The sequence below is a fragment of the Meles meles genome, chromosome 16, assembly GCF_922984935.1.
Source record: "Meles meles chromosome 16, mMelMel3.1 paternal haplotype, whole genome shotgun sequence".
Taxonomy (NCBI): domain Eukaryota; kingdom Metazoa; phylum Chordata; class Mammalia; order Carnivora; family Mustelidae; genus Meles; species Meles meles.
This window is the reverse complement of record NC_060081.1, coordinates 11815819-11842934: the sequence shown is the minus strand read 5'-3', so window position 1 is coordinate 11842934 and position 27116 is coordinate 11815819. Positions and strand designations below refer to the sequence as shown.

General features: G+C 51.8%; 1 protein-coding gene across 1 annotated transcript in view; it reads left to right on the top strand.

Annotated features, from left to right (window-relative positions):
* Window positions 1-9961, top strand: part of SH3RF3 (SH3 domain containing ring finger 3) — a 398130-nt gene extending 388169 nt beyond the window's left edge. The window contains exons 9-10 of the mRNA XM_045981399.1: window positions 1961-2295; window positions 9655-9961. Of these exons, the coding sequence (XP_045837355.1) occupies window positions 1961-2295; window positions 9655-9823 (504 nt within the window). The 3' untranslated portion in view covers window positions 9824-9961. The remainder of the gene's footprint in view (window positions 1-1960; window positions 2296-9654) is intronic.
* Window positions 9962-27116: the final 17155 nt, after the last annotated feature.

Here is a 27116-nt window from a genome sequence, read left to right as displayed (position 1 = left end):
CGCCCATACTCACCATTCCTCACCAGGGAGAGTATCCAGGACATCTACTTCCATTCTTTCTATCAACATCCATGCTAAGAGTAGAGAAAAACATACAGACTTGTTCATACTAAAGTGTTACTGGCTTAGCTTAAGGATATGCACATCCCTGGATATATGCATTTTAAGAATATTTTGGGACCACTTAACCCACCCTCCTGCAGAAGCCTCTAACCATGCAGACAAGGAAGTTGGGAAAAGGAAATCCCCATCAGCCCACCTCAAGGTCTGCTCAGCCCTGTGACCAAAGCAGTTTCTGATGCTCATCGCTGACTCAGCGGCTATAGCTTCAGCCTTCCGTGTGCTGCCACTGTCCTACATCATGTGCCCATATCCCCCTGCCATGATTTCCACTGAACATTAGAAAACTAAACTCTTGGGGTCCATGGATGGCTCAGTTGGTTAGGTATCTGCCTTTGGCTCAGGTCATGATCTCAAGAGTCCCAAGTCCCAAGTCGGGCTCCTGCTCAGTGGGCAGTCCATTTGTCCCTCTGCCCCCCAACCCCACTCAAGCATGCTCTCTCTCAAGTGCTCTTTCTCTGGAATAAATAAAATCTTTTTAAGAAAGAAAATTCGAGTAAGACCATAAAGATGGTCAAATCCCAGAGCAAGGGTGTTGTTCTAAAAGCACTTCTGCATGCACATACTTCTCCTTCCCACACATACCTCACTCACTGGCAATGGTTCACATGCTTGCTTCCGTGCTTCCATGTAATCAGCACAGGCTGAAGCTGACATGCCCATTCACTAACAGTGATATGTAGAATTCAGGGCAGACATGGTGGCTGGTCCTGGCCACCCGAGGGCATTGCCCAGATCCTTCTCTGGGTCTGTGTCGCCACCCCAGCCTGTCTCTGTTTTTATTGAGAGCTTTCTTTAAGCCTCTAGGATGCCCCTTCAGTGCAAAGGGAATACTGAGCAGGGCCCCCAGGAGAGACTCTGTGCTCACGGTCCTGCCAGCAGGTGGCTTTGTGGGGCACCATGCGGAGTCCTCCAGGGGAACTGGGAGTGAGCTAAAGCAGGAGAGCGCTCTGCACATCCTAGGGGGACAGCGTATTGATGGCCCCATGGTTATAAGGGCAGATCCTACTGATTATGTCACGGGTTTTGTGTGTGAAGAGCCGTGACCTGCTAGCTGTCACATCCCATAGCAGCCCTTTCTCTTAAGATAAGGAAGCCACCTGCTTGGGCAAGAGGTCTTATCAGGATGTTTCCCACTGAGGGAATTCACCAAGAGAGAAGTCGCCCTCACTGGGGAGCTGCCCTGGGCTCTGGGACAAGCGGTGCTTCCCACCTGCAAAGGACTTTCTCAGGGAATCTGTGCGATGTACACACACACACACACACACACACACACACACACACACACACCCCGCCGGTTTCCTGTGTGGTACAAAGAAATCTGCGCAGAGTTTGCCTACAGTGCTGCCCAGGGTTTCCAAAGATGCGTCCAGGCTACATGGGCTCTGGTTCTATAAACTGGTTGAAGGAGCTAATCTCAGGAAGCCTGATGTAGAGTCATTTCACTCCCCTCTTGGGTAAGAAGAAGCAAATTACGTTGACTGCTGGCTCCTTCATCACAGCAAGTGAATTGCCCATCTGGAATGGTCCTGTGATGGCAAGGGGGGTGTGTTGTCAGGAAGGCCCCCACTGCCGACAGCATTGTTTCCTGGGAGTAGTGCCTTCTGGCCTGCCTCCGGGCCTCCTGGGTCCATTCTGGTCACTTGCACCAGGTTTGGGAAAGAAAGGAAAACAAGAGTTGGAGAAACTTTCAGTCTTAGCTCTGTTTTCTTCCTCTAACCAGCTTTACAAGGTTTGTTTAAAGTTTCTAAATAAGATTATACTTCCCTCCTCACTTGTCAACAACAAAGGCATTTAGGAGTATTAACCCATGGGATTTCAATTCTGTGTGTCTTTCCAGAAAGAGAAGAAGAGTGGGCTGCTGAAGCTTCTCGCTGGGGCATCCACCAAGAAGAAATCTCGCTCCCCACCATCCATCTCTCCAACTCACGACTCCCAGGTGGCAGTAGACACCTCACTCCAGGGTGCAGTGGGGCCCGAAGTGTCCTCACTGTCCATCCACGGCAGGGCAGGTTCCTGCCCCATAGAGAGCGAGATGCAGGGTGCTGTGGGCATAGAACCGCTGCACAGAAAGGCAGGCTCCTTGGATCTGAACTTCTCCTCATCCCCCTCCAGGCAAGCATCTCTCTCCATGGCTGCCATCCGTCCCAAACCCAAGCCTTTGTCCAGGGAGAGGTAAGGGGGGAGGGTGGGTTCATGTCCTCTGGCACCTTGCTGTGGGCTGGTCTCTGAGATGAGAGCCATTGAGGGAAAGAGTGACAAAGGGGATTTTCTGCAGAATAAATTCACCGAACATCCCTCTTACCACATCTACTCCTGAGCTTGGCTGGTGAGCATTGGATAAAACACATTTGGGAATGAAGGAGAGCATATTTCACGTTCTGAATCAACCTGGATCCTGAGTTTGGGATTTGCAAGGGATTCATCAGGACATTTGGCAGAACTGATGGGGTCCTGAGCCCAAAGAGAGTGATAATGTTAGTGAGGGACTACGCCCTCTCAACCCTGTGGAAACCTGGAGTGCCCGATCCCGGAAGCCAGCTATGACATCTTAAAGTTACAAAACATTACCCCCAAATTGGCTTCAAGGTTTATAGTCTGTTGGGTCGAACCATACAAAATTGCCAGTATTCATTGTTTTTTACCAAAACCAGAAATGTCACAGTTAAGCTTAGAGTTTTACAGAGCAATAAACAATCTATGGTGTGGGGGCCTCAGGTGCTTGAACTTTACAAGGGGTCGGAAACTGGTGTCCTGCTCAGTGGATGGGCCCATTTGAGGTAATCCTTCAAGAGCTTCTTGGAAGAAGGGTTGGAAGGCACTGCAGGGGGAGAGGATGGTGTCAGATTAAGGCAGCAGGGAAGTACTCTTTCCCTTCTAAGTGGCTTCTTGTTGGAATACTGCTTAAATAGTAAATTTGTGAGCAGTCTCCTGCGAAAGCAAACTTGGCGTTTCTGTTAGAATTCCCCTCCCCTCAGCCTCACCGACTGACAGCCAGCCCTTTCCCGTGTCTCCCAGTGCTTGAAGCCTGAGAAGGCCACCGCTATCCTGAGCACCCACTAACCTCCGGCACCAAGGCAAGGCTAGCTGAGGTTCCGTCTAAATGGGGGATGACATAACTTTTCTGTCAAGGCCCAGATGGGAAATTCCACAGATGTCGTAGGTCATAAGGTCTCCGTTGCAACCACTCAGCTCGGCCATGACAGCAAAGGCAGCCATAGACCATAGAGAAATGACCGATGTGGGTAATCCAGTAAAACTCCACTTAGAGACACCAAAATGTAAATTTCATGTGATTTTCTTGTGTCACGAAATAGTCTTATTTTAATTTGGTTTTCAGCCATTTAAAAAAGTAAAAGTATGCTTAGTTCTCGGACCACTCAAACCAGCCACAGGCCAGTTTGCCAAGACATACCGAGACGATGGGCTTTAGGGCTGGGCTGATGCCGCGGTGCTGAGATCCAGGGCATGGAGAGGACAGTCTCCCCAAGTGGTGGAGCGACAGCGTGAGTTTGGTATGGATTTCTGGTAAACAGTTGTAGTGTAAGTCCACATTTAGAATGATAGCTAGCATTTGGGGAGTGACATTCAGACACTCAACAACCAGCATGGATTCCAGCCGTAAATACCTACCACAGCCACGCTGCGCCTCAGCTTACCATCTGCTGGCATTGTTCTAGGTGTCTTGTGTGTGTTACCTCAGTCCTGCAAGAACACTTCAAATTTAGTATCCCATCTTATAGCTGAGGAAACAGAGGTTATTCGCAGGCTAAGCCACTTGCTCAAGATCACACAGCAAGTTAGCTGCCAAGCCAGTGATTGAAGTGAGGGCTTTCCAACCACCGAGCCTGGGCTCTGAACCGCTTTGAGGAGCGTGGTCAGCAGTCGTGCCAGTGTAGCTTGCCCACCAAGGGGTCTGGGTGTCTCTGGTCTTCAGACACTATGGACCAGGTCATAGCCCTGCCAGGGTATTAGCATATGCTTCTGGGTCCTTCACAGTTGGTCACCACCCCCTGTGTATTCAGTACACAACTGTCGTTCAGACTCACTCAGTGCAGGACCCGTTAGCATGACGTGCCTCCTCTACAGCAAATCCCCAGGCCCTGAGGAGACTGAATTCACACCTTACCACACTACACCTGATACCACACCACACACACAGACAAAAACACACATCACACACCTGATACCGCAACACACACACATACCACACACATGCACACACACACTGAAACACACACATCACACACCTGATACCGCAACACACACACAGACAAAAGCATGCACATCACACACCTGATACCACAACACACACATACCACACACACACAGAGAACACACATCACACACCTGATACCACACCACACACACATACTGCACACATGCACACACGTACCCCCAAACACACACATCACACACGTGATACCACACCACACACATATGCATACCACACACATGCACACACACCTCCAAACACAAACACCACACACACTCACCACACCTGATACCATACCACACACACACCCCCCACACCACACACATACACGCATGCACCACACACACCAAACACATACCTCAGACACATCTCACACAAATACCACATACACACAATTTCTCTTTCTTCCTCTACTTCCCTCCAGGGAGCCTCCTCCAACTTTGTGTAGTGCTTTCATGTCAGAACCTTCTTCCTTCCACAAGACCAACCCCCAGCTGCCTGATTTCTGAATGTGGTTCCCTGTCCCTTTGCCTCAGGTCACGAAGTCAGTGAATCCTGAGAGTGACAGACCTAGATATTTCAAAGCCGCTCTCCTATTTCCCCGAGGTTTCTATTCTCCTCAGATCCCTCGACTTCCAGACTCCTTCATAAAAGGTCTTAAAAGACTCTATTCTAAAAAATCATGGGAGTCTATGATTAACTAGAAATTTCAGAGAATTACTCTCATTCTGTGAATATTCCATCTAATCAGGGCTTATTGTACCCAGAGACTCTTGGCACCCTGCTTGTCCCCAGCACGCTGTGCAGCTCATTAGTGATGAGAGTTTTCAAAATACAGCCTGAAACCAAACTACTGCCTAATGAGCCCCCAGATGCCCCCTTCCCTCACCCCGTGCAGCCCGTCAGCTGCCTGGTGTCCTGGGGAGCCCCAGCAGGTTGGAGCGAGGGTTTAACAAAGGAAAGGCTTAGTCTCTGAGCTGAAGCAGCTCCAGAAAGCACTTGGCCTAGGACCCTGCAGGCTCGTGAATCAGACTTAGCTCGCAGCTGGAGGGGAGCGGCCATAGCAAGACTCGCCTCTCTAGAGGCCCCGGCATTCGCTCCACAGGCCACAGAGCTGCCCAGAGCCAGCTGTGTGCAAGGCCACTTGACAGGCTCAAAGATGGGAGAAAGGCAAAGGGCATCTGGGGCTCAGATTCAAGGAGGTTTCTACCACCAGCGTGCTGAGGAAGGGGGCTCTCACCTTGCGTGGAACAGCTGGACTGTGGCTGCTGCATGTCTGGGGTGTCGCCCATGTCCATACTCCCTTGGATCTCTCCATTTCCTGCCAGAGGATTTGGGGGGACACCGGGAGCTGCTCTCCAAACTGCTCACAGAGGAAGGAAGTTTGGGCTGGAGGGAGGCCTCCCGGGGGAGTGAACCATGGAGAACATCCCCAGGCCCACCAGGCCAGGCCTGCAAGTCAGCTCACTAGTGGCAGGCCCCGCTCTCAGGAGACTTGTAGGAGCCAAACCCATAGGCCTAATGTGTAAACCAGAGTGCCCATCACTACCCCTTTCTTGGGACCCTAATCTTTGGCCATCTGGATATATTAAGTCCTATGGACAGTGTGTGCAGGGAGCCATATTTCTGGAAGGTACCTGGGGAACACAGAAGAGCACTGTAGTTACGGGACCCAGTAACACTGTCCAATGCCCTGGCTCCCTGGCAGGGATATACCACCCCTGGGCAAGTGTGTTGGAGTTCTTGGGCCAGCCACCCCACCACCTGTCCTCTGGATGCTTGCCTCCCAGCTCTCTTACATCTCAGGGAGGTTGCAGAGTGGCTCTGAGAGATGGGTGCACTGACCACTTACCAGCCAGTTCACCAAATAGGTGTCTTCATTTTTCGAGTCCCCATTCCCCTATCTACAAACTAGGGATACACCTATCTGATAGTTACAATATTTTTTAAAAATATTTTATTTATTTATTTGACAGAGAGAGAGATCACAAGTAGTCAGAGAGGCAGGCAGAGAGAGAGGAGGAAGCAGGCTCCCCACAGAGCAGAAAGCCCGATGCGGGGCTCAATCCCAGGACCCTGAGATCATGACCTGAGCCGAAGGCAGAGGCTTTAACCCACTGAGCTAACCAGGCACCCCTGATAGTTACAATATTTGGAAACACAGAGATCGATACCTGGGAAAGTATGAATGCATGAAAAAGAACATTAATAACATTGGAAATGATGTATGTAATACTGTGAAATGCTGTGACCTTTAGAAGAATGATCTGATGATGCCTCCTGTGCTGCCTGTCACCCCCTCCCCAACCTTTGATTGGCAACGTCGTTTTGCCCACATCTTCACACAAACCGTGTATTTATCCTCCCCTCTTACCGGCCTGTGAATTGCTTGGGTTTGTTAGGATTTAAAAGGCTTTGATCTATCATGTGTCATGGTAGGCAGAGTAATGGCTTCCCAAAGATGTCTATGTTCTACTCCCCAAAATCATGCCTTCGAGGCCTCACATAGTCTCAAGGAACGAAAGCTGCAGGCAGAACAAAGGTTGCTAGCCAGCTGACTCTAAAATGGAGAGATTATCCTGGATTATCTGGCTGGGCCCAGTGTGACCACAGAGTCCTTGTAAGTAAGAAAGGAAGGCAGCAGAGAGGGTCAAGGTGATGCGGTGTGAGGACTCGAGCGCCATTGCTGGCTTTGAAGATGCAGAAAGGAGTGTCCAGCCAGGAATATAGGCAGCCTCCAGGAGTGCCTTCCCCTGAGAGCCTCCAGAAGGAAGGCAGCCTGGGAGATGATATCAGATGTTTGACTTGAAGAGCAGTGAGTAATAAATTGGTGCTGAGTTATGCCACCAAGTTTGTGGAAATTTGTTACAGCAGCAATAGGCGACTAATACATGTGTTGCTGTCAGAGTTTAGTGTTTAGGATATAGACATATGCTTATTTCTGAGATCCTAGAGGGACTCTTCTCTGCGATGAGCACATTCTGCCAGCTTGGGGATCACACGGCTCAACAGCACTGAAGAAAGTGCTCTGAAGAGCCTGGCACTCACAGGGCCCCCTTGGGACCCCCGTTGTCAGGAGGGGGCAGATGACACAGGAGGAAGACACATCACCCCTCACATTTGACGCTCATTGCCATTGGCAATGGTCAGGATTCACTGGTCTTGAGTCTTCTGATTTCCTGAGTTTTATGTCTGAAAATTATCGGTGGTTAACATAACCTTAACACAGTACAGGGAAGTAAGTTTCTTCTGATCTATGACGCCGCAGTCATAACACAAGAGGTACACTGTCCTTAACTGTTCATTTGGCCCTTTGTGTCTATAACAGGGAGTATCAGTTACTTTCATGCAGCAGGAAAAATAGCACTGAGTCTTGGAATGATCTGGACAGGAACGTTAACTGCTCGACTCTTGCACATAAGGCCCACATCATCCATCTGGGCTCATTAAGTCATTGAATTGCTCAGAAGCACCAAATTACTTTTTTCTAGCAAATTACATTTTCAGAGTTGCTTGTTGCTTCACATCTGGCAGTGGCGGCAAAAGCCAAAACTTGTGTTTGAAGTCTGAGAAATCATCTCACTCTTTGCTTTTTCTTCCTCGGGGAAGAGAAGGAGGCAGGTGTTTGACAAAGAGGTGGAGGGTGGAGAGAGTCGCAGGGAGGGTCAGCACTGGTCTTTGCAGTTGCGCACACAGCCTGGGGGCAGGAGGTGTGGGAATCAAGCAGCCTGCGCGGCCCTGGGTGATCTCATGGATCTCACAGACACAGAGGTCATCGGTCCTTTGGGGAGTGGCTGTACGCTGCCATTTGTAGAGATTCTGGGCTGGGAGGAGGGCGAGAGGCATACTGTCCTTTCTGTCCTCCTTTATAACCCCAAAGCCAGCATCTGAAGCCCAGGGACAGCAGTGAGAATGGGCCCAACCCTCCCACACCTACAGCCGTTCCGAAGCACTTAGGTTGCCTGACTGGACCTGCTTCCTCAGCAGCAGGAGCCCCCTGCTCACCTGCCAAGTTGGCCTCAGGAGCCACCTTGCTCTCTGCCCCCTGCTCTCAAAGCCTGGAACAAGCTGGGGCTGGGAGCTTCCAGAGAGGGGCCTGGGTCTTCTCTGCCTATGCATTGTCCCCCCCCCGTCTCCAGAGCACCAACCCCAGCTGCCCCAAACCATGGCTTTCCTATCCTGACCCCAACGGGCCAGCGCCCAGGCCCTCCGCACAGTCTGAAAAATGAAGACTCGTTCAGCACTTTGACCTTGACTCTCAGGTGGCAGCAAGCAAACATTGATCCCTAGAACATGTTGCAATCCCACACTCCTGGACCCATTCCACGGAGATTCATCAGTGGGTCCAGGACAGAGCCAGGAATCTGACCCGGGGTCATGAAGTCCATGGCCACACTCTAAGAAATGCTTTTGTTTTATAATGTTCTGGTTTCTCCCAAGCCAAAATATACAGGCCAGAGACTCTGCACAGAGAGCCCCTTGACTGACCTCAGGACAGCCAGCTGTGGGGACACCTGGATGACCTCCTTCAGGGGCCATATGTGTGGCTGTGGCTAATGGGGGAGGCCGGACCCAGGGACCCTTCATAGCCGGCAGCCCAGGGCTGACTGAGAGTAAAGGAACATCCCCTCCTTGTCTCTTCAGCCAGTGAGCCAGGACCACAGCCCAGGCACTGCCAGGAAGGAGAGAGCAGCAGGACAGTGCCTCCCAGGGGTGGCCCCTCTAGACCAGCTCAAGCCCTGGGCCTCTGAGGCCCAGCATCACCAACCCTCCAGTCCATGGCTCCTCCCCAGCTCATTTCCTATTCGTGGGTGTCCCAATCCCTGGAGGCCATCGGTCTTTCTGCACCTGGGCCCCTAGTCTGGCTGACATTCCTTTCCTGTGGCCAGTGGCAGGCACCAGGAGCTGCAGTGTACGCTCTGGGCTGGGATGAGGGGCTGTTTGCTGGGTGGTGGCTGCAGAACTGCAGGTCTGCCCAGCCCCCACCGCAGCAGAGGCTGCCCTCCTCCAGCTGCAGCTCCCCTAAGGAGGCCACGGTCCCAGATAGGCTGGAGGGAGGGACGGCATTTCAGGCAGGAAGCATAGATTGGGGTCCAAAAGGACAACATGGGGATTTTTTTTTTAAGCTTAATAAAAAAAATGAAAAGGTTTTGTAAAAATTAAAATCAAAGTAGAGATTTTTAAAAGTGGGGGAAGTAGCCCCAAGTTATAATAATTTACACTGGATGGAAAAAGAAAGGCCAGGTGAAGAGCAGGCCCTGGGGGTCGTCCTCCAGCCTAGGGTCAAGCTCACCCAATGTGTACCTGTTTCCCCCCAGGTACCGCGTGGTGGTCTCGTATCCTCCCCAGAGCGAGGCGGAGATTGAGCTGAAGGAAGGCGACATCGTCTTTGTGCACAAGAAGCGAGAAGACGGCTGGTACAAGGGGACCCTGCAGAGGAATGGCCGCACTGGCCTCTTCCCGGGCAGCTTTGTGGAGAGTTTCTGAGGACACGCTCCCCACGCCCCACTCCCCAGGCACAAAGGCTCCCCGGCATCCCCAGGGGCGCAAAGAGAGGCAGTCAAGGCCACCGAGGGCCCCAGGTCCCTTTCGGGGCTCCTGGCGAGGCCACCCTGGACGGGGATGGGAGCCGGGGGATGTGAGGGCGTGCCTTCGCCCACAACCACCCACCAGGAGTGCACCTTGGGGTTGTTCTCCCAAAAAATGCTTCCCTCTGCGTAAACTCTAAAGAAATATCTTTGAAAAGAGAAGCTGCTGATGCGGGTTGATCGGCTCTGTGAGGGTCTGCTAAGCCGCAGCCTTCTTGTTTGTTGCCCCAGTGAGCCTGGGCGCTGCGGAAGGGCTACAGGGCTTGGATGGCAGGCACGGGGTTCGAAGGGCGGCAGAAGGTCTGAGGGCTGCCCCGGGCTGCTTGTGGGGGTCTAGATTGCTCCATCACCTCTCTATATACCTCAGTCACCTGCCACCTGGCCACTCAGCAGGGGTGTTTCCGGCCCAGGGCTGTGGCCGGGTCGCCAGAGTCCCCCAGGCATCCCCGCACGCAGCTCCTGCAGGAGGCGTGAGATCGCACTTGGCTTTGTTTCCTACCCATATTATAAGCCACACATTTCATTTTGCCACCACTGTCCCTTTGCATTGCTTCTTTCTTACAACATCTTTTTAAAGTAAAGCTGTCAGACTTTGTATATTTCTAATAGGTCATACATTGCCTATTTTTCATACATCTGGTGCTGCCTTTTTGTAAACCAGTAATGACTTGGTTGAGCTTGAAAGAGAAAAAAATATTTGAGCTGATATCAAATGGGCAGAATTTTTATACATACCATATGAATTTGGAAAACTCTAAAAAGCCCACGTACTCAACATCAGTATTGGCTACTGCTCCACGGAGAAGAGGGAATCCATTTAAGTGGTTGGAGGGAGTTTGGAAAAAGTCAATTTCCTTAAACCCTTACCAAAGCCCCATGCTATGTCTAGACATTGCTAATTATTATTCAAGAACTGGAACCATTTCAAGGAAGGGTCACTATAATTGCCTTGTGTGTGGCAGTAAAAAGAACCTGAAGGTCAACCCCAGTCTAGGAAGGCAGAATTTTCCTTTTATTGCTTTAGGGAAAAGGACTACAATTAGCATTATCAAGATATGATTTCTTGGTACTGAAGCAGTTTTTAACCACAGTTCAGATTTACCACCTTGTGACAGTTTTGTCTTTTTTTTTTTTTTTAAATAAGTTTTTCCCTATCAGGCAGTACAAATGTGGTCTAGAGACTGGAAGTACAATGAGGAGAAAGGGATTTGAGGCATTGCTGCAGACTGGCAGAATCCAAGGGAGCCAGGAGGAGAGAGAGAAGGGGCACCTTTGATCCTAGGACCTTGCCCTGGATGGGGTCCATCAAGGCCTCTTCCTGAGCCCAGCAGCCGCGACCTCCCACAGACACAGACGGGAGAAGCCCTGTCATCAGGCCATCTCGTTCTCCAGAGAGTCAGACCTTAAGAATACATTCCTATCTGCTCAAAGTCACAATTGATAAGCCCCTTCTCTCTATTTTTACAAACCCACTCAAGTTTAAATTAGGCAGACTAAATTAGCCTTTGGTAACATAGCATCACCAGATTTTCAAAGATGCATCAAAATCCAGAAACACATTCCCTCGTATGATGTGATGCCTTTGAAATACAAAGCGCTTATTTTCAGAGTTCCTATTTGGGGCTATGACTTGGCTATTTGTTACCACCCGGTGGCCACCACAAGGGTGGGATCATGCCTCAACAAAGGCTCTTCCCCTCTCTCCAGATGATCATAGATTAAATAGACTTGAGAAATTGTTCTGAATCAAAGAAAGACAAAACCCTGCTTAAACCCAGGGAGCCCTGTACATGAGTTAATGACAACCAGAAGGTATCCATTTGCCATTGATGCCAAATTAGTTGCCTACCATGCGCAAAAATCACGTGTGTGTTTAAAATCACGCCATCACCAAAAATGTGCATGGATGAACATACTGAGACATGTGTGCCCCCAGGGAGACCAGAACTAACAAATCCCCAGATAATAAGGAAAGTTGTTTTTTTTTTTTAAATGAAGGCAGTTACCAAGCAACAAAACAGACTAACTTGGACCTTCTTTCCTCTTCCAACCACCTCCCACACGATGCTCGTGGTAGGTAGGAATCGCTGAACAGCCTAGTGACAGTGGGTGAGACAGCAGCCCACCAGGGCCCAGCACCCACTCACAGCAGAGAGCTGGGGCTGGTGGCCAGTGCTTTGCAAGGCATCAGCTGACCTCTCTTGGGGCAGAGTTGGGGCAGGCATTGGCATGACCTCGGGAAGGTTGCAATGCCATAGGCCAGCCATCATGCTCTGGGCTGTTTTCAAACACATTTAGCCAAATCCAATAGCCTTCATGACCGTTTAGCCCACAGACAAGAGAAAAAGCAGAATTAGACCCTTTGGGCCAACTTGTTCTAAATAACCAACTCATTTTGGCTACTAAGATGAAACCAACACCTTGTCTGAATGCTCACATTCAGACAATCCTGGCCCAGCAACTTAAACATATTGGTTATCAGTGGCATTTGGCAGCCAAGGTGACTTGCTTTGAGGAATGCAGTAGAGTCCAGAGCCACTACCAAGGTCAGCAGACACTGAAGTGACAGGGACATCTGGTCCACCAAAGAGCCTCAGAAGTGGAGTGGGGGGACAGTGGGCAGGCAATTCCCTGGCAGCCTCACTGTGTGAATGCCAGGCTCTGGCACCCCAAACAAGCTCAGCTGCCTGGCTGGGGAGTTCTTTGTACTTTGCACAGTTCACACACACACACACACACACACACTAATGTTTTTGTTACACACAAATGTCAGCGTGTGATTTTGGAAGAATTGACAGTGATGATGAACTATGATGCCTGTGTTTCTGAGTCTTTAAATAAAAATGAACATGGAGAGGCCTTGTGTCTGGATGATGTGAGTAGTGAGGTTGGGGGCAGAGGCTGAGTGGGCTCGAGCAGAAATGTCCAAGTGGGTAGGAGCATGAGGGGGCAGGTGCCACACAGCATCCCCGCAGGCCAGCAGGTTGACTCACACACCCAGCACCGCAGAGTGCTTCCATGTGGGGAGCACAGGGCGGCTGGCCATCAAGAATGCTGGGAATGGTTCGCCTCCCCTCCCCAATGTCCATAGCCCGCTCCCCCTCTCCCAATCCCACCTCCCCCCAGCAACCCCCAGTTTGTTTTGTGAGATTAAGAGTCATTTATGGTTTGTCTCCCTCCCAATCCCATCTTGTTTCATTTACTATGTACTCTGAAAAACAACCTGAGGGTTTTGAAGGGTCAGGGGTGGGAGGTTGGGGCAACCTGAGGGTTTTGAAGGGTCAGGGGTGGGAGGTTGGGGGAACAGGTGGTGGGTAATGGGGAGGGCACGTTTTGCATGGAGCACTGGGTGTTGTGCAAAAAGAATGAATACTGTTACACTGAAAAAATAAATAAAATGAAAAAAAAAAAAAAGAATGCTGGGAATGTCAAGACTGCCATATCCAGCACATGCCAGAGAGCCACTGGCTGGGCAGCAAGGGTTGAGCCGGTGAGTGTGCAGGACCACTAGCTCACCTCCAGTGGCTCGTTTGCCTAGAAAGTGGAGCGCCTTTTTCCTGATGACTTACCTTCCTTCCTTGTGGGAGAGTGTTTTGTGTCAGTACTCGAGTCCATCAATTCCAGAAGTGCCTGAAATTGACCTCCCAGACCAGCACACTCATCACCCTGCCCTTGCGTGTCTTGCCCTCACAGTGCTCAAGCTGTGGGGAGCTGTTTTCTGAAGCACGAGGAGGAGAGTGCCTGGAATCCACCAACAGGAGGGGCTTCAGAAGACCACCAACCTCCAGAAAAGTGGGACTGTCCCCACATCAGCCAGATAGACAATGCCTGGCAGAGGGTTGCCTCAGCTTGAAACATGTTGGGGTATTTCTTGAGATAAGATCTCACTGCCTTTGTAACCAAGACACCCCCCCGCAATATTCTTTGAGTATCACATATATCCTTGAACTGGAAAGGAGCTTAGCAAGGAGACATTTTCCCTCTACAAAAATTAAAGGAATGTATATGAGCACAGGTTATGGGTGGGGAGTATAATGAGGGCCCAGCACTATAATAAGGAAGTATATTACATGCTCACTTAGCCCTCCCACCCTCGGTGAAATTTACTCATCCTCATTTGCTAGATGAGCAATGAAGGTTAGAAGAGGTGAAATGAATTGTCTCAGGCCACATTGCTCACAGAACATTATGACCTAGACTCATGCCTATTGTAGCACCAGAAGCTGGACCCTAAACCCTCTACAGAAATGAAATGTCAAGAATGACAGCATGAGAAGAGGGGGACAGAGGATGTATAAGCAGTACCCACCACAATATGGCAGGAAAGGGTGCCCGACCGGACAACACACAAGTCTGTGGGGCAGGGGTACCCTGACTGTAGAGCCCCTCAGATGCCTCCCTGGGATTCTCTCCCAAAACTGTGCTTTTTTGAGGGTGGGGAGGCCAGGGCCTGGGGCTTTTCCAAATGGAGGGACTGACACACAATCCATGAACTTTGCCTTATACTTAATTTACAAACATCATCTTGCCTCATCCTTACAGCATCTCCTTGAGATGGGGTCCTTATTCCCCTTTAATAGATGAAGAAATCAAGACTCTAAGAAACTACACCATTGGCTCTGAGTTCAATGAGTGGCAGAGCCAGGACTTCTGACGTCCATCCTCCAGCTCTTTACTGAATGTGGCAGAAACTCTGAAATGATGGTTGTAGCAGGCAACGCTCACCCCGCTATCAGCTGGAACCACCTTTGGAGCTGGGCACCGCTATCCTGCTATTTATAGATGGAGAATCAGAGGCAATGCAAGGCCTGATGTAAGACCACACACTAGGGCACGGGCAAGCTATGGTTGAAACAGGATTGAATGATAAGAGGAGTCTAGGCTCAGTCCCATAGGCAGGGGAGCCCCTGGCAGCATTTAGCAGCTGCTCTGAACTGTGCCTGAGGGAACACACCCTGGGCCCATACTAGAGGGAAGAAGGACTAGAGCAGCTCTAGGTCCCTTCCAGTGTTGAGATAAATGTTTCTCCTCTCACTTAGACATGTGGAGGACACAGCATCCCCTCCTAAAGCCTGTGCTGCTCAGAGAAAATGCTGAGGCCTGAATCCCCACCCTAAGCCAGTTTCCACCACTGGCCTAGTCTCACAGAGCCAGTCACCATCTTTGTGAATCTTCTACGAATCCTTATTGATTTGAACATGTTGGAGTTCTCATCTCATTTTCACTTGGTATTACCCTTCCAAGCATCTCTCTTAATCTCCCAAAGGGGGCCACACTTCGTTGCCCACAAGGGAGTGCACCTCGGACTTGTGACCTGCAGGTGTCCTCATTTAGGTTGAGCTATTGTCACCCAGTTATCCAAGGCTGGTCCCAATAGGCTGAGGTCTGTCCCTCAGAACTAGAACTGGACAACTTTCCATTTGTCCACGTTGACAGGTGCCTGTGCTGGTTGTTGGCTCCTCTCAGAACTCGTCCTGTGCCTCTGATAGGCTCTACCAAGATCAACGGACATGCTAAGGATTAATTCCTGACACTCAAAAGTGTCAACAGACTGTCATTAGTCATTATTTGATAATGTCAGAAAACCAAGTGGAATAAATAAAAAGGGGGAAATTCTTGACTCACGTAACTGAAAAGCCAAGGGCAACCATGTGGAATATGTGAAAAGATGTGGTCTGGTTGTTATAATGACTAGGGAAACATCCTCCATTTTGCTGGTGGGAACTGGGGATGGTAAACATCTTGCAGGGGTAAACACCTACAATGTGTAGAATGCCCAAAATGCCATTTGAATATTCATTAAGCATGGAGCACTGGGTGTGAAGCCAAAACAATGAACACTGTTATGCTGTAAATAAACAAATAAAAAAAAAAGAAGCTAGTTTAGGGGCACCTGGGTGGCTCAGTCGGTTAAGCGACTGCCTTCGGCTCAGGTCATGATCCTGGAGTCCCAGGATCAAGTTACACATCAGGCTCCCTGCTCAGTGGGGAGTCTGCTTCTCCCTCTGACACTACCCCCTCTCAGGCTCTCTCTCTGTCTTTTGTCTTTCTCTCTCCCAAATAAATAAAATCTGAAGAAGAAGAAGAAGAAGAAGAAGAAGAAGAAGAAGAAGAAGAAGAAGAAGAAGAAGAAGAAGAAGGAAGAAGAAGAAGAAGAAGGAAGAAGAAGAAGAAGAAGAAGAAGAAGAAGAAGAAGAAGAAGAAGAAGAAGAAGAAGAAGAAGAAGAAGAAGAAGAAGAAGAAGAAGAAGAAGAAGAAGAAGAAGAAGAAGAAGAAGAAGAAGGAAGAAGAAGAAGAAGAAGAAGAAGAAAGAAGAAGAAGAAGAAGAAGAAGAAGAAGAAGAAGAAGAAGAAGAAGAAGAAGAAGAAGAAGAAGAAGAAGAAGGAAGAAGAAGAAGAAGAAGGAAGAAGAAGAAGAAGAAGAAGAAGAAGAAGAAGAAGAAGAAGAAGAAGAAGAAGAAGAAGAAGAAGAAGAAGAAGAAGAAGAAGAAGAAGAAGAAGAAGAAGAAGAAGAAGAAGAAGAAGAAGAAGAAGAAGAAGAAGAAGAAGAAGAAGAAGAAGAAGAAGAAGAAGAAGAAGAAGAAGAAGAAGAAGAAGAAGAAGAAGAAGAAGAAGAAGAAGAAGAAGAAGAAGCAGCAGCAGCAGCAGCAGCTAGTTGAGGTACATCTTACTTCAGGCACAGCTGGATCCAGGTACTCATCTGCTGTTCTCAGGTATCTCTTGGGTTTGCTGTCCTCCGTGCTGTCTCTCTTCTCTCAGGCAGGCTGTCCCCACATCACCAACAGGTTTGAGAAGACTAAGACCTCAACCATCCCCACAGGAAGAGATTGTCTCTTTCTCAGTGGCCCCAGACAAAATCTTTGAACCCTACCAGTTCAGACTGGGCCCATGCCTATCTCCCTGACTCGGCCATTGTGAAGAGAGGGCAGGAATTTGCTAACTGGGACCTGAGATAAAGGCTGTCCCTGAGCTGTCATCCAGCCAAACCATATGGATCAAAGATGGAAGCAAGAGGACCCCCCCACACACACACACGGTGCTGATAGCAAAACTGAAGGAAATTTTGACTGACCAGCTAAAACCAGCAGATGCCTACCCCACAGGGTTATACCCTACTCCAGGACACAGCCTCTAGAAACAACCTAGCAAAGTCTGAGAAAGTGGACTGCAGTCAGAGAGACTGCACCATATTTCTGAAAGTGAGGTATAAATACCAAATCCCATAGGAAAGATCGACAGACTTGGACATAAATATGGAATAAAATTCTCAGTTTGGTGGGAGTCACATCCTTCAATGTCCTAAAAAATAGAACTAGCTGAAAGCCAGGAGACAGAAAAGAAGTAGCATGGAGGACATGTACCCATCCATGCACCTTGGCTCCAGTCTCCCTCCATCATTCCCTGGAACATGCATGGTGAGGGGACACTCACAGGTGCCAGGCTGCCCCTACAGACAGGGCGAGGGAGGATGGAGTTTGCAGTCTGGAGAGGAAGACCGGTGTTGAATGAGTAACTAGAAACACGAAGAGCCCTGTGCCTGAGGAGAACAGGCGTTGGTAGCACATGGCAGAGGGATCCAGCCCACTCAAGGACGAGATTCTAGCTGCTTCCTGCCTGGAGATTCTTGGCAAGAATGGGCAGTGCCAAGATAGCAGGGAAGAAGCTCCCTCCTGTCCAGAAGCGGGGTAAGCACATTTCTGCCAGAGAAATCGGAGCATGTGGCCCATTTTATCACGGTCGTTTCAGGACGTTTGCTCTGCATCTGTGCACCTTCTCCCCATCCCTCCCACTTGCGCTCATTTATGCTGCAGCTGTTTCCTAAGACTCCTTATTCCAGACACCAGCGTCACAGAGAAGAATGGAGGCAACACAATCCCTCTCAAGAGGCCAAGCATCCCCGGAGCTTCGGCCTGGTGGGGCCCTGGTGGGTGGGTCGGAAAATACTGTGTTTGGTGCTATGGAAACAGAGGTGAGCAAATCCATGATGCCCGTGTCATCTTGCTAGAGCTACTGTGACAGAGGATGACAGAGTGGGGGTCATAAACAACAGACACTTATTTCCCACTGTTCTGGGGCTGAAAGTCTGAGGTGTCAGCAGAGTGCTTTCTTCCGAGGCCTCTCCTTGACTTCCAATGGACACCCTCTCCCTGTGCCTTCACTGGCCTTCCTCTGTGTGTGTCTGAGTCCAGATTTCTTATCTCATGAGGACACAGTCATACTGGAGCATGACCCACCCTCACCACCTCCTTTTAATTAATCCCCTCTTTAAGGACCTGTCTCCAAGTACAGTCACATAGAAATGTGGGGGACAGGACTCAGCCTATGCTCATGGAGACCGTGTTGCAGTGAAGAGGTCAAAAGTTAAATGTGTAGATAATAGCTACTAGGCAAGTAATTATTAGAGCACAAAGTACAGAGGGATCACAAGGAGAGTCTCATCTGGTTCCTGGGGAAGCAGCATGGCAGCTCGTTTTTAGAGACTGGGAAGGTTGTTCTGGGGGAGGGCGTGCATAGGCAAGTACCCAGAGGGCAGGAGAGAGCTGGGCCAAGCTGGAAGGGAGGGGAGAACAGAGGGCAGGCCAGGACAGAGGAGAGGAGAGGGGGCAGAAGGAGGAACTGAGATGAGAAAGGACAGGCAAGCAGGGGTGAGCCTTCTAGGTCAAAGGCAAGAGTGTGCCTTTGAGGAGCATAAGGAGTGGGACACAACCGTATCTGTGCTTTAAACTCCTTGGGCAAGGTAGAGAATGGATCGTATGAATATAGGGAAGCCAATGAGGAAGCTGCCACAATTTTCCAGAAAAGATTTGGTGATGTCCTTGCATGGGTTGGTGGCAAGGACATGGAGAGAAATGGGCAGACTGGAAGGTCCTCTCCAATAAGCTAAGCCAGGGTGAAGGCCAAGGAGGAAGCTGTCCACATGTCCCTGAGAAAGACCGCTTTTTCGGTAACTCTTTTCTAATTTGCAGTTATTTCCTTATAAGACTGTAAAGAAAACCAGAGGAGGTGGTGGGGGTTGGGGGATAGAAGGGAGGATGCCTGGGAACCCTCCCAACTATGGGTCTATGTGTCAGTCAGGGTGCTTCAGAGAAATAAAGCCAGCCCAGTATATATAGACACTCTATGGAGCTTTATTACAGGAATTGGCTCACACAATGGTGGAGACTGGGAAGTCCCACGATCTGCTGTCGGCAAGCTGGAGCCCTGGGAAAGCCTGCGGTGTAATTCAATCTGAGTCCGAAGGCCAGAGAACCACGAGCCCCAGTGTCTGAGGAAAAGAGAAGATGAATGTTCAGCTCGAGAAGACTTTCACCCTTCCTTTGCCTTTTCATTCTATTCCATCTTCACAGATCGGATGGCACCCGCCCACGCTAGTGTGGGCAGAACTTCTTTACTCATCTACGGATTCAAATACTAATCTCTTCCAGAAACACCATCGCAGACTCACTCAGAAATATTGTTTTATCAGCTCTTTCTCCCTTCTCCCAGTCGAGGCGACACAGGAAATCAACCATCCCAGCTACCATCTCCCCTCAGGATCCCGTGTGTACCAGGCCCAGGGGACCGCTGGTTTGTGGCTGACAGGAGACCCTGCTCACATGATGGTGGGCACATTGGCTGAAAGGAGAGGCCAGACTCCATCACTCAGCCTCTGCCTCTCGCCTGCTGTTCCTCTGGGTCATGCTTTGGCTCAGATGCTGATGATGCTGATGGGGATCCAAGGCTTCATTTCTCTTCCTGGCCAGGACAGACACTCGGACTGCCCACAGTCCCTCCTGAGCAAAGCAGCTAAAGCCTCCATGGCGGTCAGACCACCATTTGCCGGGTGACACCCCTCGCCATCCGGACCCCAGCCTTTCTGACCAGGAGCTGGGCCCTTCCAGCAACAGCAGTGGGGACTCCTTACTGATCAAGCCACCGAAACAAGAAGTTTCCCTCTGGGGGAATGGAATGCAAGGCAAAGGGAGATAGTCATGGCCCAGGAAATAGAGGGGACAAAGGTCAGAATGGTTTAATGCAGGAGGTGTGGACACTTGGGTCCCAGAATTCAGCTGCATCCCTGGCAGTGAGGACGGTGAGTGCATATGAAGGACAAGTGTTCAGTCTGCTGACCCACGTGGAGTGCTGTATACACACTTGCTAATTTTTGTCCTGACATGCAGCAGGAATTGTTACCATGACCATTTCACAGGTGGGAAAACCGAGGGAGAGAGCAACTAAACAACTCCATGGAGGCCAAAGCGAAGTGGTGCTGCCAGGGTTCAAACCTAGGCAGTCCGGCTCCAAAGACCACATTCCAGACCCAGGGCCATTGGCAGCCTCCCCATCTGACCTCCTGCATTCTGTAACAGCACACAGGTGGTAGCGGGGGGGTCCTCCCATGTGTCTCTTTGCTCCCCAAAGTCCGAGGCAGGGCTGGAGGATGAGGTCCCATCAGCCACAGTGGGTTCTTGGCTGTCCCTCTGTGACCTCGGATGAAGAGCCCCCAATGGCCCAGAGTCGCTTCCATTTGGGTGGCAACTATCTCTTTCAGTGAAAAAGAATGAAAACTCCTCCCACTGCAGGTTTGCCTCTGCTCAGGGCCCAGGCTGGTGTCCTCACAACCAGGCTGAGAGACACGGCTCTCCATACCTTGACTAGTTTCAGCCAGCTGCCACTCTGCCGGGGCTCAGGACTGAGACGAGACTATGGCACCTGTGTGGAGGTAGAGGTCCTGAACGGGAGGGAAGAGGGGACGCAGAAGGGGAAGCAGGGAAGCCTGGGAGTCAGGGGCCAGGTTCTATCCCCACATCTGTCCCCACTGACTTTTGTGACTCTGGGTGAAGCTGGGGCCAGGGGTCCTCTTTGTTCCATTTGCTTCTGTCAAATGGACCAGACATCCTAATTGATACCAACACTGTACCTGGATGCCTCCCTCCTTTCCCTGCAGAGAAGGAGTGACCAGAGAGATTCATAGGTGCTAGAAGGATGCCCTGCTTACGGCACTGCCTCCTGACACAGACACTCAGCACATCGCCGTCTGGGAGAGCACACAGAGTGGGGCCCCAGAGGGGAGCAGCTGTCTGCGCAGGTGGGCCTTCTACTCTCCTCTAAGAAGCTGACCTGGTTTCTTCCATCAAAGGGCCTTGAGCACCCATGTTGGCTCCTCCTTCATGACTCTACCCATCACCCCAGCGGATGCCCTGAGGGGGCACTGGGATCCAGCTGCCCGCCCGAGGACTCTTCGGAGGAGGACACGGCCCTCAGACTCCTCCCACCCAGCAAACCCAGACAGATGCTGGCTGTCCATATGCCCATCTGTGGTCACTCTAAGTGTCTAGAAAGCAGGACCACACCCCAAGTCAGTCGGCCCAGCTGAGGTGTGACACGGAAGAGAAGAGCAGAGGCTTGATATTCATCCCCTTAGGTCTTGGCTTTCCACCCAAAGGTCTTTGTGACCACTCGTGCCATGGAATACCAGGTAGGAGGCTGCCCAAGGCTGCCCAGTGCCCTGGCTGCCAAGGGAGGGCTTAGGACAGAGTCTGGGTCCTCAGCTACAAAAGGCAGACAAAGAGTAGACGTATTCCAGGCAACACGACCTCAGTCTGAAGCTGATTCATGAACCAGTGTCCATGGCCACTCTGACCTGACTGTTGCCAAGCCCCTCAGAAGCAGTGAGGAGGGCTCCACGGGCCAGGACCCTGCCCTGCGCCCCGCCCCCGCCCTGGGCATGCCTGCCTCCCAGCCAGGTGGGAGCCCATGTCCACCGCACCCCCCTGGAAAGCCTCACTCCTGTGACGATAAAATGGGTGACGTGAGTCTCAGCATACAAACCAATTCTAGGGGCAGTTGCCCTGACTTCATTTAGCCCGCTCTGCCTCGTTTGGTTCTGTGATGTGCCCACCCTCCCTTGCTCTGGAAGCTCTGTTTCCCTTTGGCTCTGGCTGTGACACTCTCTGCCTGGTGCCCCATGGTTCCTCTCTCCCTGTTGTGTGCCTGGTGGCCTCACACACTCTTGCTGTCTGAGGGCCTCCTGAAACTAAGAGGCTCTCACAGCTGTGCCTCAGCCTCTCGCTCTCCTGAGCCTCACTGCTGGATGACTGCTGGTTGTCATCCCTCATCACATCCCCTCACAACGGCCCTTGAGGGGATCAACCCTCCCAGTCTCAACTAGTAGGGTCCAGGCGGGCTCCAGGGGCTGCCCTCCATACATCCTTCCTCCTCTTCCTAAAGTGTGGTCACTCTCCACCTTCTGCTGCCACTTCCCCCTTCTAATGCACAGCCCCCGCTCCATCCTTCTGTCCCCGCCCTGGGGGTGCCCCACTGTGGTCCTACCAGGTGTACTCACATATGTTCTCTCCTGTGCCTGGTTGCTGCAGATTTTTCTTATCTTCCCTGTGCAGCCTCTCTCCCGGTCTGTTGCAGTTCCCTCCCTGTTCTCCTCACCCTCTGCTGTGCATCTCTTTCTCTCCATGCAGGGGGCTTTTCAAGAAAGCTTGACTGCAGGGGCCATGTGGAGGTGAGGCAGGAGCGGTATGCTGGGCTGCCCGTCAGTGCGCAGAGGCTGACAGAGAGAAGGGGAGAAGCCAGCCCTGTAGGAAGTGGTGAGTGAGCTGGGTGTGCCTGGAGGCTTCAGGCCCTCGGTCTCTGACTTGCCAGCTCCGGGGGTGTGCATCTCTCTGAGGCCCTCTACCTGTGGATGTCCTTGAGATCCCACCCACTGGCAATGCCCCTGTCTCACTCCTACCTGTTTCCCTGAGCTACCAGGGATGACTTTCCGCTTCTTGAAAGCTAAACAGCCCTCTGGGTCCCACCTTGCCTCTTCCAGGCCTACCACTTACTGCAGTCATTGCCATGGCAACTAGCTTTGGTGACTGTCACCTGGCTGGGCCTCGCCTTGGCTTTGTGTCCAGAAGCTTTCCTGTCACCCCAGTGAGGGAATCTCCAGGGCACTTAAGGTTCAGAGCGCTGGAGATGGAAGGGGACACTTGGACAGACAACTTGTGGAACCCCCCTTTCTGAGGGACAATTCTGACACCTCCCTCCTTCCTTGGCTGGCTGTCCATGTCTTCCTCTCCTGTTCCCCAGAGTTACTGCCCAAAAGAAAGCCCGTCTAGCATTGCCCCATCCCAGCACAAATCCTGTCCCCCCTCCAACACACACACAGCCCTGTGTCCTTCCAGCGATCCTGTACTGGATGAAGATTAGGAGGAAGAGGACCACATGGGAGGAGGAGAGACCGGGCAACCAAGGAGCTTGTAGTCTGTGCCCTTCCCCTGCTTAGGGCCAACCCAGAGCAGCAAAGGCTGTGGCCAGAGGTGTGGGCAAGGAAGCATCACTAGTGACAAAGCCCTCACTCACAGCCCAACCTGCAGTCACTCCCTCACCACCCCAGGGACCTGTGGGATGCCTGGATGCGGGCAGCCCATCTGAGGCCCTTGCAGCCTCGGGGCTGGTCCCCAGGGAGTCACTGGCTCCTGTCAGGGTTCTCAGCTCCACCTGGAGCGAGAAGGTGCCTTCAGATGGACATGTCTCCATGTCCCTCAGGAAAGCAACAAGCCCAGTTTCTGTCTCCTCCATCAAATGCTTTCAGGGTTCTGAGATTTGTTTGAAACTTAAACTCTGTCTCAGGCTCCCCGGGCCAGATTCCGAGCTTATGTAACTCCCTGGGAATTCCCATGTGTTGGGCTGGCTGTTCCTAGAATCTTATTATGATTCATAGCTTGGTTCTGGATGCGGAGCCTCCGTGTGGCTCTGAGCTGGTAAATGCGAGCATCTGCCTTGGACTCGGAGAGCAACGCACAGACCGGAGCTGTTGGGAAGAGGCTGCTCTGGGGGTGTCCGCTGCCCACAGCCGCCCATCCATTCATGCCACCCCAAGTTCAAGGGAATTAAGACGTGCAAACAGCTCTGACCGCTTCAGTGAAAGGCCAACGCTCAGGGAACTGTAGTGCTTGTGTTCAGGATGCCAGGTGGTGTCTGGGGGCCAGCCTGTATCCGGGCCAGCCAGGCCATTGGGAGGAAGGTCAGGGGGGCTGTTCCTGAAGGTGGACCCTTCCCCACCATGTACAGTTCCCTCTACCCACAGGCCTAGGGCGTGGAATATTCTTCCCATCCAGGCCCAGAATCTGCGCTCCCAGTCGGAGTGGGCAAACGCCGATGTCCCGCAGTGGGCTTGGGCAGGTCGCAGCTGGACTGGCGTTTTCTTCCCCACGCTTTCCCCTTCCCATCACCTTAGGACTGACTGGCATCTGGAAGTCCCTGCAGTGTTACTGTACTGGGTGAAGCCGCAGTGGGGGCCTTGGGGCTGTGGGAAAAGGATGTCTCCTCCCAGCCCGGACCCTGGGCCTCCTGAGCCAGGCTGCTCACAGAGATGCTGTCGTACTTCCTCAACCGGCCTCCTCCTCTCCAATCTTGGGACATGCCCCCTTCCTCTCTGGTCCCCACTTCTCCTCCCTCTCACAGCGTCTCCCAGAGACACCCAGAATGCTGAGCCAGCCGCTCCTGGGTAGTTCTGGGTGCCGTGCCCTGTCTGGTGCTAGAATGTGAGTTGAGGGTTGACAGGCACCCGGCAAATCACCATGACCTCCAAGACCGAGTGCCTCTGCCCAGGGGCCAGGATTTGTGCTCAGCCTTGATGTCTCTCTGGCTCAGGGCGGCAGCCCGAGGCAAGAGATATTCTCTAAGCTTGGGAAGCAGCCTGCATAGAAAGCTGGCAGAGTGCAACAGCCGGTGACCTGAGCTTGGCACAACCTGGGACTCCATACTGCTGGCCTCAGACAATCTAAATGTAGATTAAAGAAGTTTTGGAGCCAGTGGCTGAGAAAAGAGAGCTGCTGCAGTCAGCAGGCATGGGGACAAATCCGGGGCCTCCCGCCTGGGCCTGGAGTGGGTGCACACCCTGCTCGTTGCCGCCTCCCTGCGCCATGTGGGCTGTCATGCCCCTCGCCCTGAGCAGACGTGGACACGGCCACTCCCTGGATGACAGAAGCAACTAGCAGCATGGCACAAGCCTTCCCATCCTCTCCTGGAGCCCTACTCTCATGCCCACCTCCCCACCATGGGACTTAAGAAGGCTGGAGTCTGCCAAGAGGCCTACTTGTCCCATCAGCCAGACTCCCAGTGCCCCAACATGGTCATTAGCATCAGAGACATTCCTACTCAGAGCAAGGTGTACTTTGGCCTAATTGCTTGTTTTCATACTCAGCACTCTTGGCTCCAAGGTCTCTAGCTGAATAGAAAGGTTCTGATTTAGGGGTCTTCCCTGGGACCACGGGATGTGGGAGCAGTCCTCTGAGCCTCCTCCTACCGCTGCAGAGGAAGGCCAGCATCTGGGGAGGCAGACTCTGAGCCACAAGCCCTGGAGCTCCAGCGGCCCCAGGCTGCTGAGCCCACTCGGCCTCCCCGCATCTGTCCTGCACTTGGGCGGTCAGCCTGCGTGGTCCTGCCTTACAGCAGGGCTCATTTCACTGGTGTTTCCTGCGTTAAAAAGAGTTAAGTTCCAGGGCTGAGTCCTTATTAATGATGTGCTCTCAAGTCAGGGATACTTCACGTAGCAAATGAGGACACGACAGAGCTACCATTAGGTGTCAGGATGAAGTGGCAGTCTTTGTCCTGCGGGAGAGGCCTCCCAAGCCCTGCTGCTCCTCTCCACGGGACCCCCAGCTGGGGCTAAACAGAAATTCAGGCCCAGAACAGAAACTGGTCAGACAGAGATAATCAGGCTCATAGGCTACGGCCACCGTGTGCTCAGAGAGTCTGGCCCCTGCTCAGGAGAGAAGATGCCCAGTGTCTGCTCCTGGGGATGGCAGCCTGCGGCTCGCAGCTCCTGCCCCTGCCCCAGGGCCCACCCCGGGACAGTTGAGGCATGAGGCTTTCATGACTCAGCACACTGAGGCAGCAGAAAGGGGGCAAAGCCATCCGTGGGTGAAAATCACAGCCGCCCCTACAGGAGCCCCCAAACTTCGAAACCAGGCCAGGAGTTTGAGGTGCCGCGAACAGCAACTCACCAAACAATTAATGCAAAGTCCCTGTCTCCTGCCTTCAGATGACAATCCCCTCAACAGTGGTTATATTTTCCAAAACAGACAGGCCAGATATTTTCCCATAATGACTTCCTTCAGTGCAAAAGTACTTCAGCCTCGCTCCTCTTTGGCCAAAATGGACCCTGGTTGCTGTGGGTGGTGTGGGTCGCTTCCCTCACGAAGTGCCTGGCCTCAGCTTAACGAGTCACAGCCCAGCCCTGACAGTCACGATTCAGGGAACAGTGGTGGCAGAGGCGGCTAGGCTGACCTCCCCAGCAAAGGCCTTCCAGGAATGCCAGCCCCACCCCGTACCTCTGCTGGAATGTTTCTCCTCACGGCTTCAGGGCTACCTCAGCAAGGAAGGCCAGACAGGTCAATGGAAACCAAAAACCTGCAGGTTTCGTGCCCTCAGTGTGGAGGTCCTGGCCGTTTGCTTTGCTGAAGTCCATTAGTGAGCTCGGAGGAGGCGGGCTTTGACAGGGCAGCAGGTCTTGCCCTTCCCCAGCCCCCAGTGGACTGTAAGGGTGCCCTGAGGACCTGGCACCTGTCTGCTCATGCGCCGATTCTGCACCTTGGCCATGGGCTGGAATCACATGGAAGTTTCCCTCGGTCCCAACACTGGGTCCCTGCCTGCGCTCCTGAAACTAGAGGGTCTGCGGTGGGTGCGTCCCAGGAATGTGCACTCGGGGTGACACCCCCTGTGCGAATACAGCAGCTCCAGGGACGCACTCACAAACAGGGGTTCGGATGTTCCACACAAACTGTGCCATGTCTGGGATGAACTCAAGGGCTGGGTCTCAGATTCTCCGTCGGGGGTTGGGAGGCTTGGCACGGTTGCAGCTCCACAGTCTGCAAACACTGGCTGAGCACATATATGTCCCCAAGGGAAGTCGAGGAAGTCTGGATTGAGGACGCTGGCACTGAGTCTTCTGCTTTATGCCTTCATGATGACTTTCGAGGCAATGAAGTTAAAAACGGAGTGGCCTGATGCGCTGAGGCCCTGCTGCCAACTGGGCTGCCCCCCTGAGCGGCAAATTCACCATGCCTGGTCTACACCCGTGTTCTCAACCCAACAGTCTGTTTCTCTAATTGGCCTCATTAGAATCCTTAAACAAAATTCCTAACAAATAACTTTCAGGATAGAAAAATAAATATGGGCAATTGTGTTACTTTCCCAGTTTCGATCTATCTA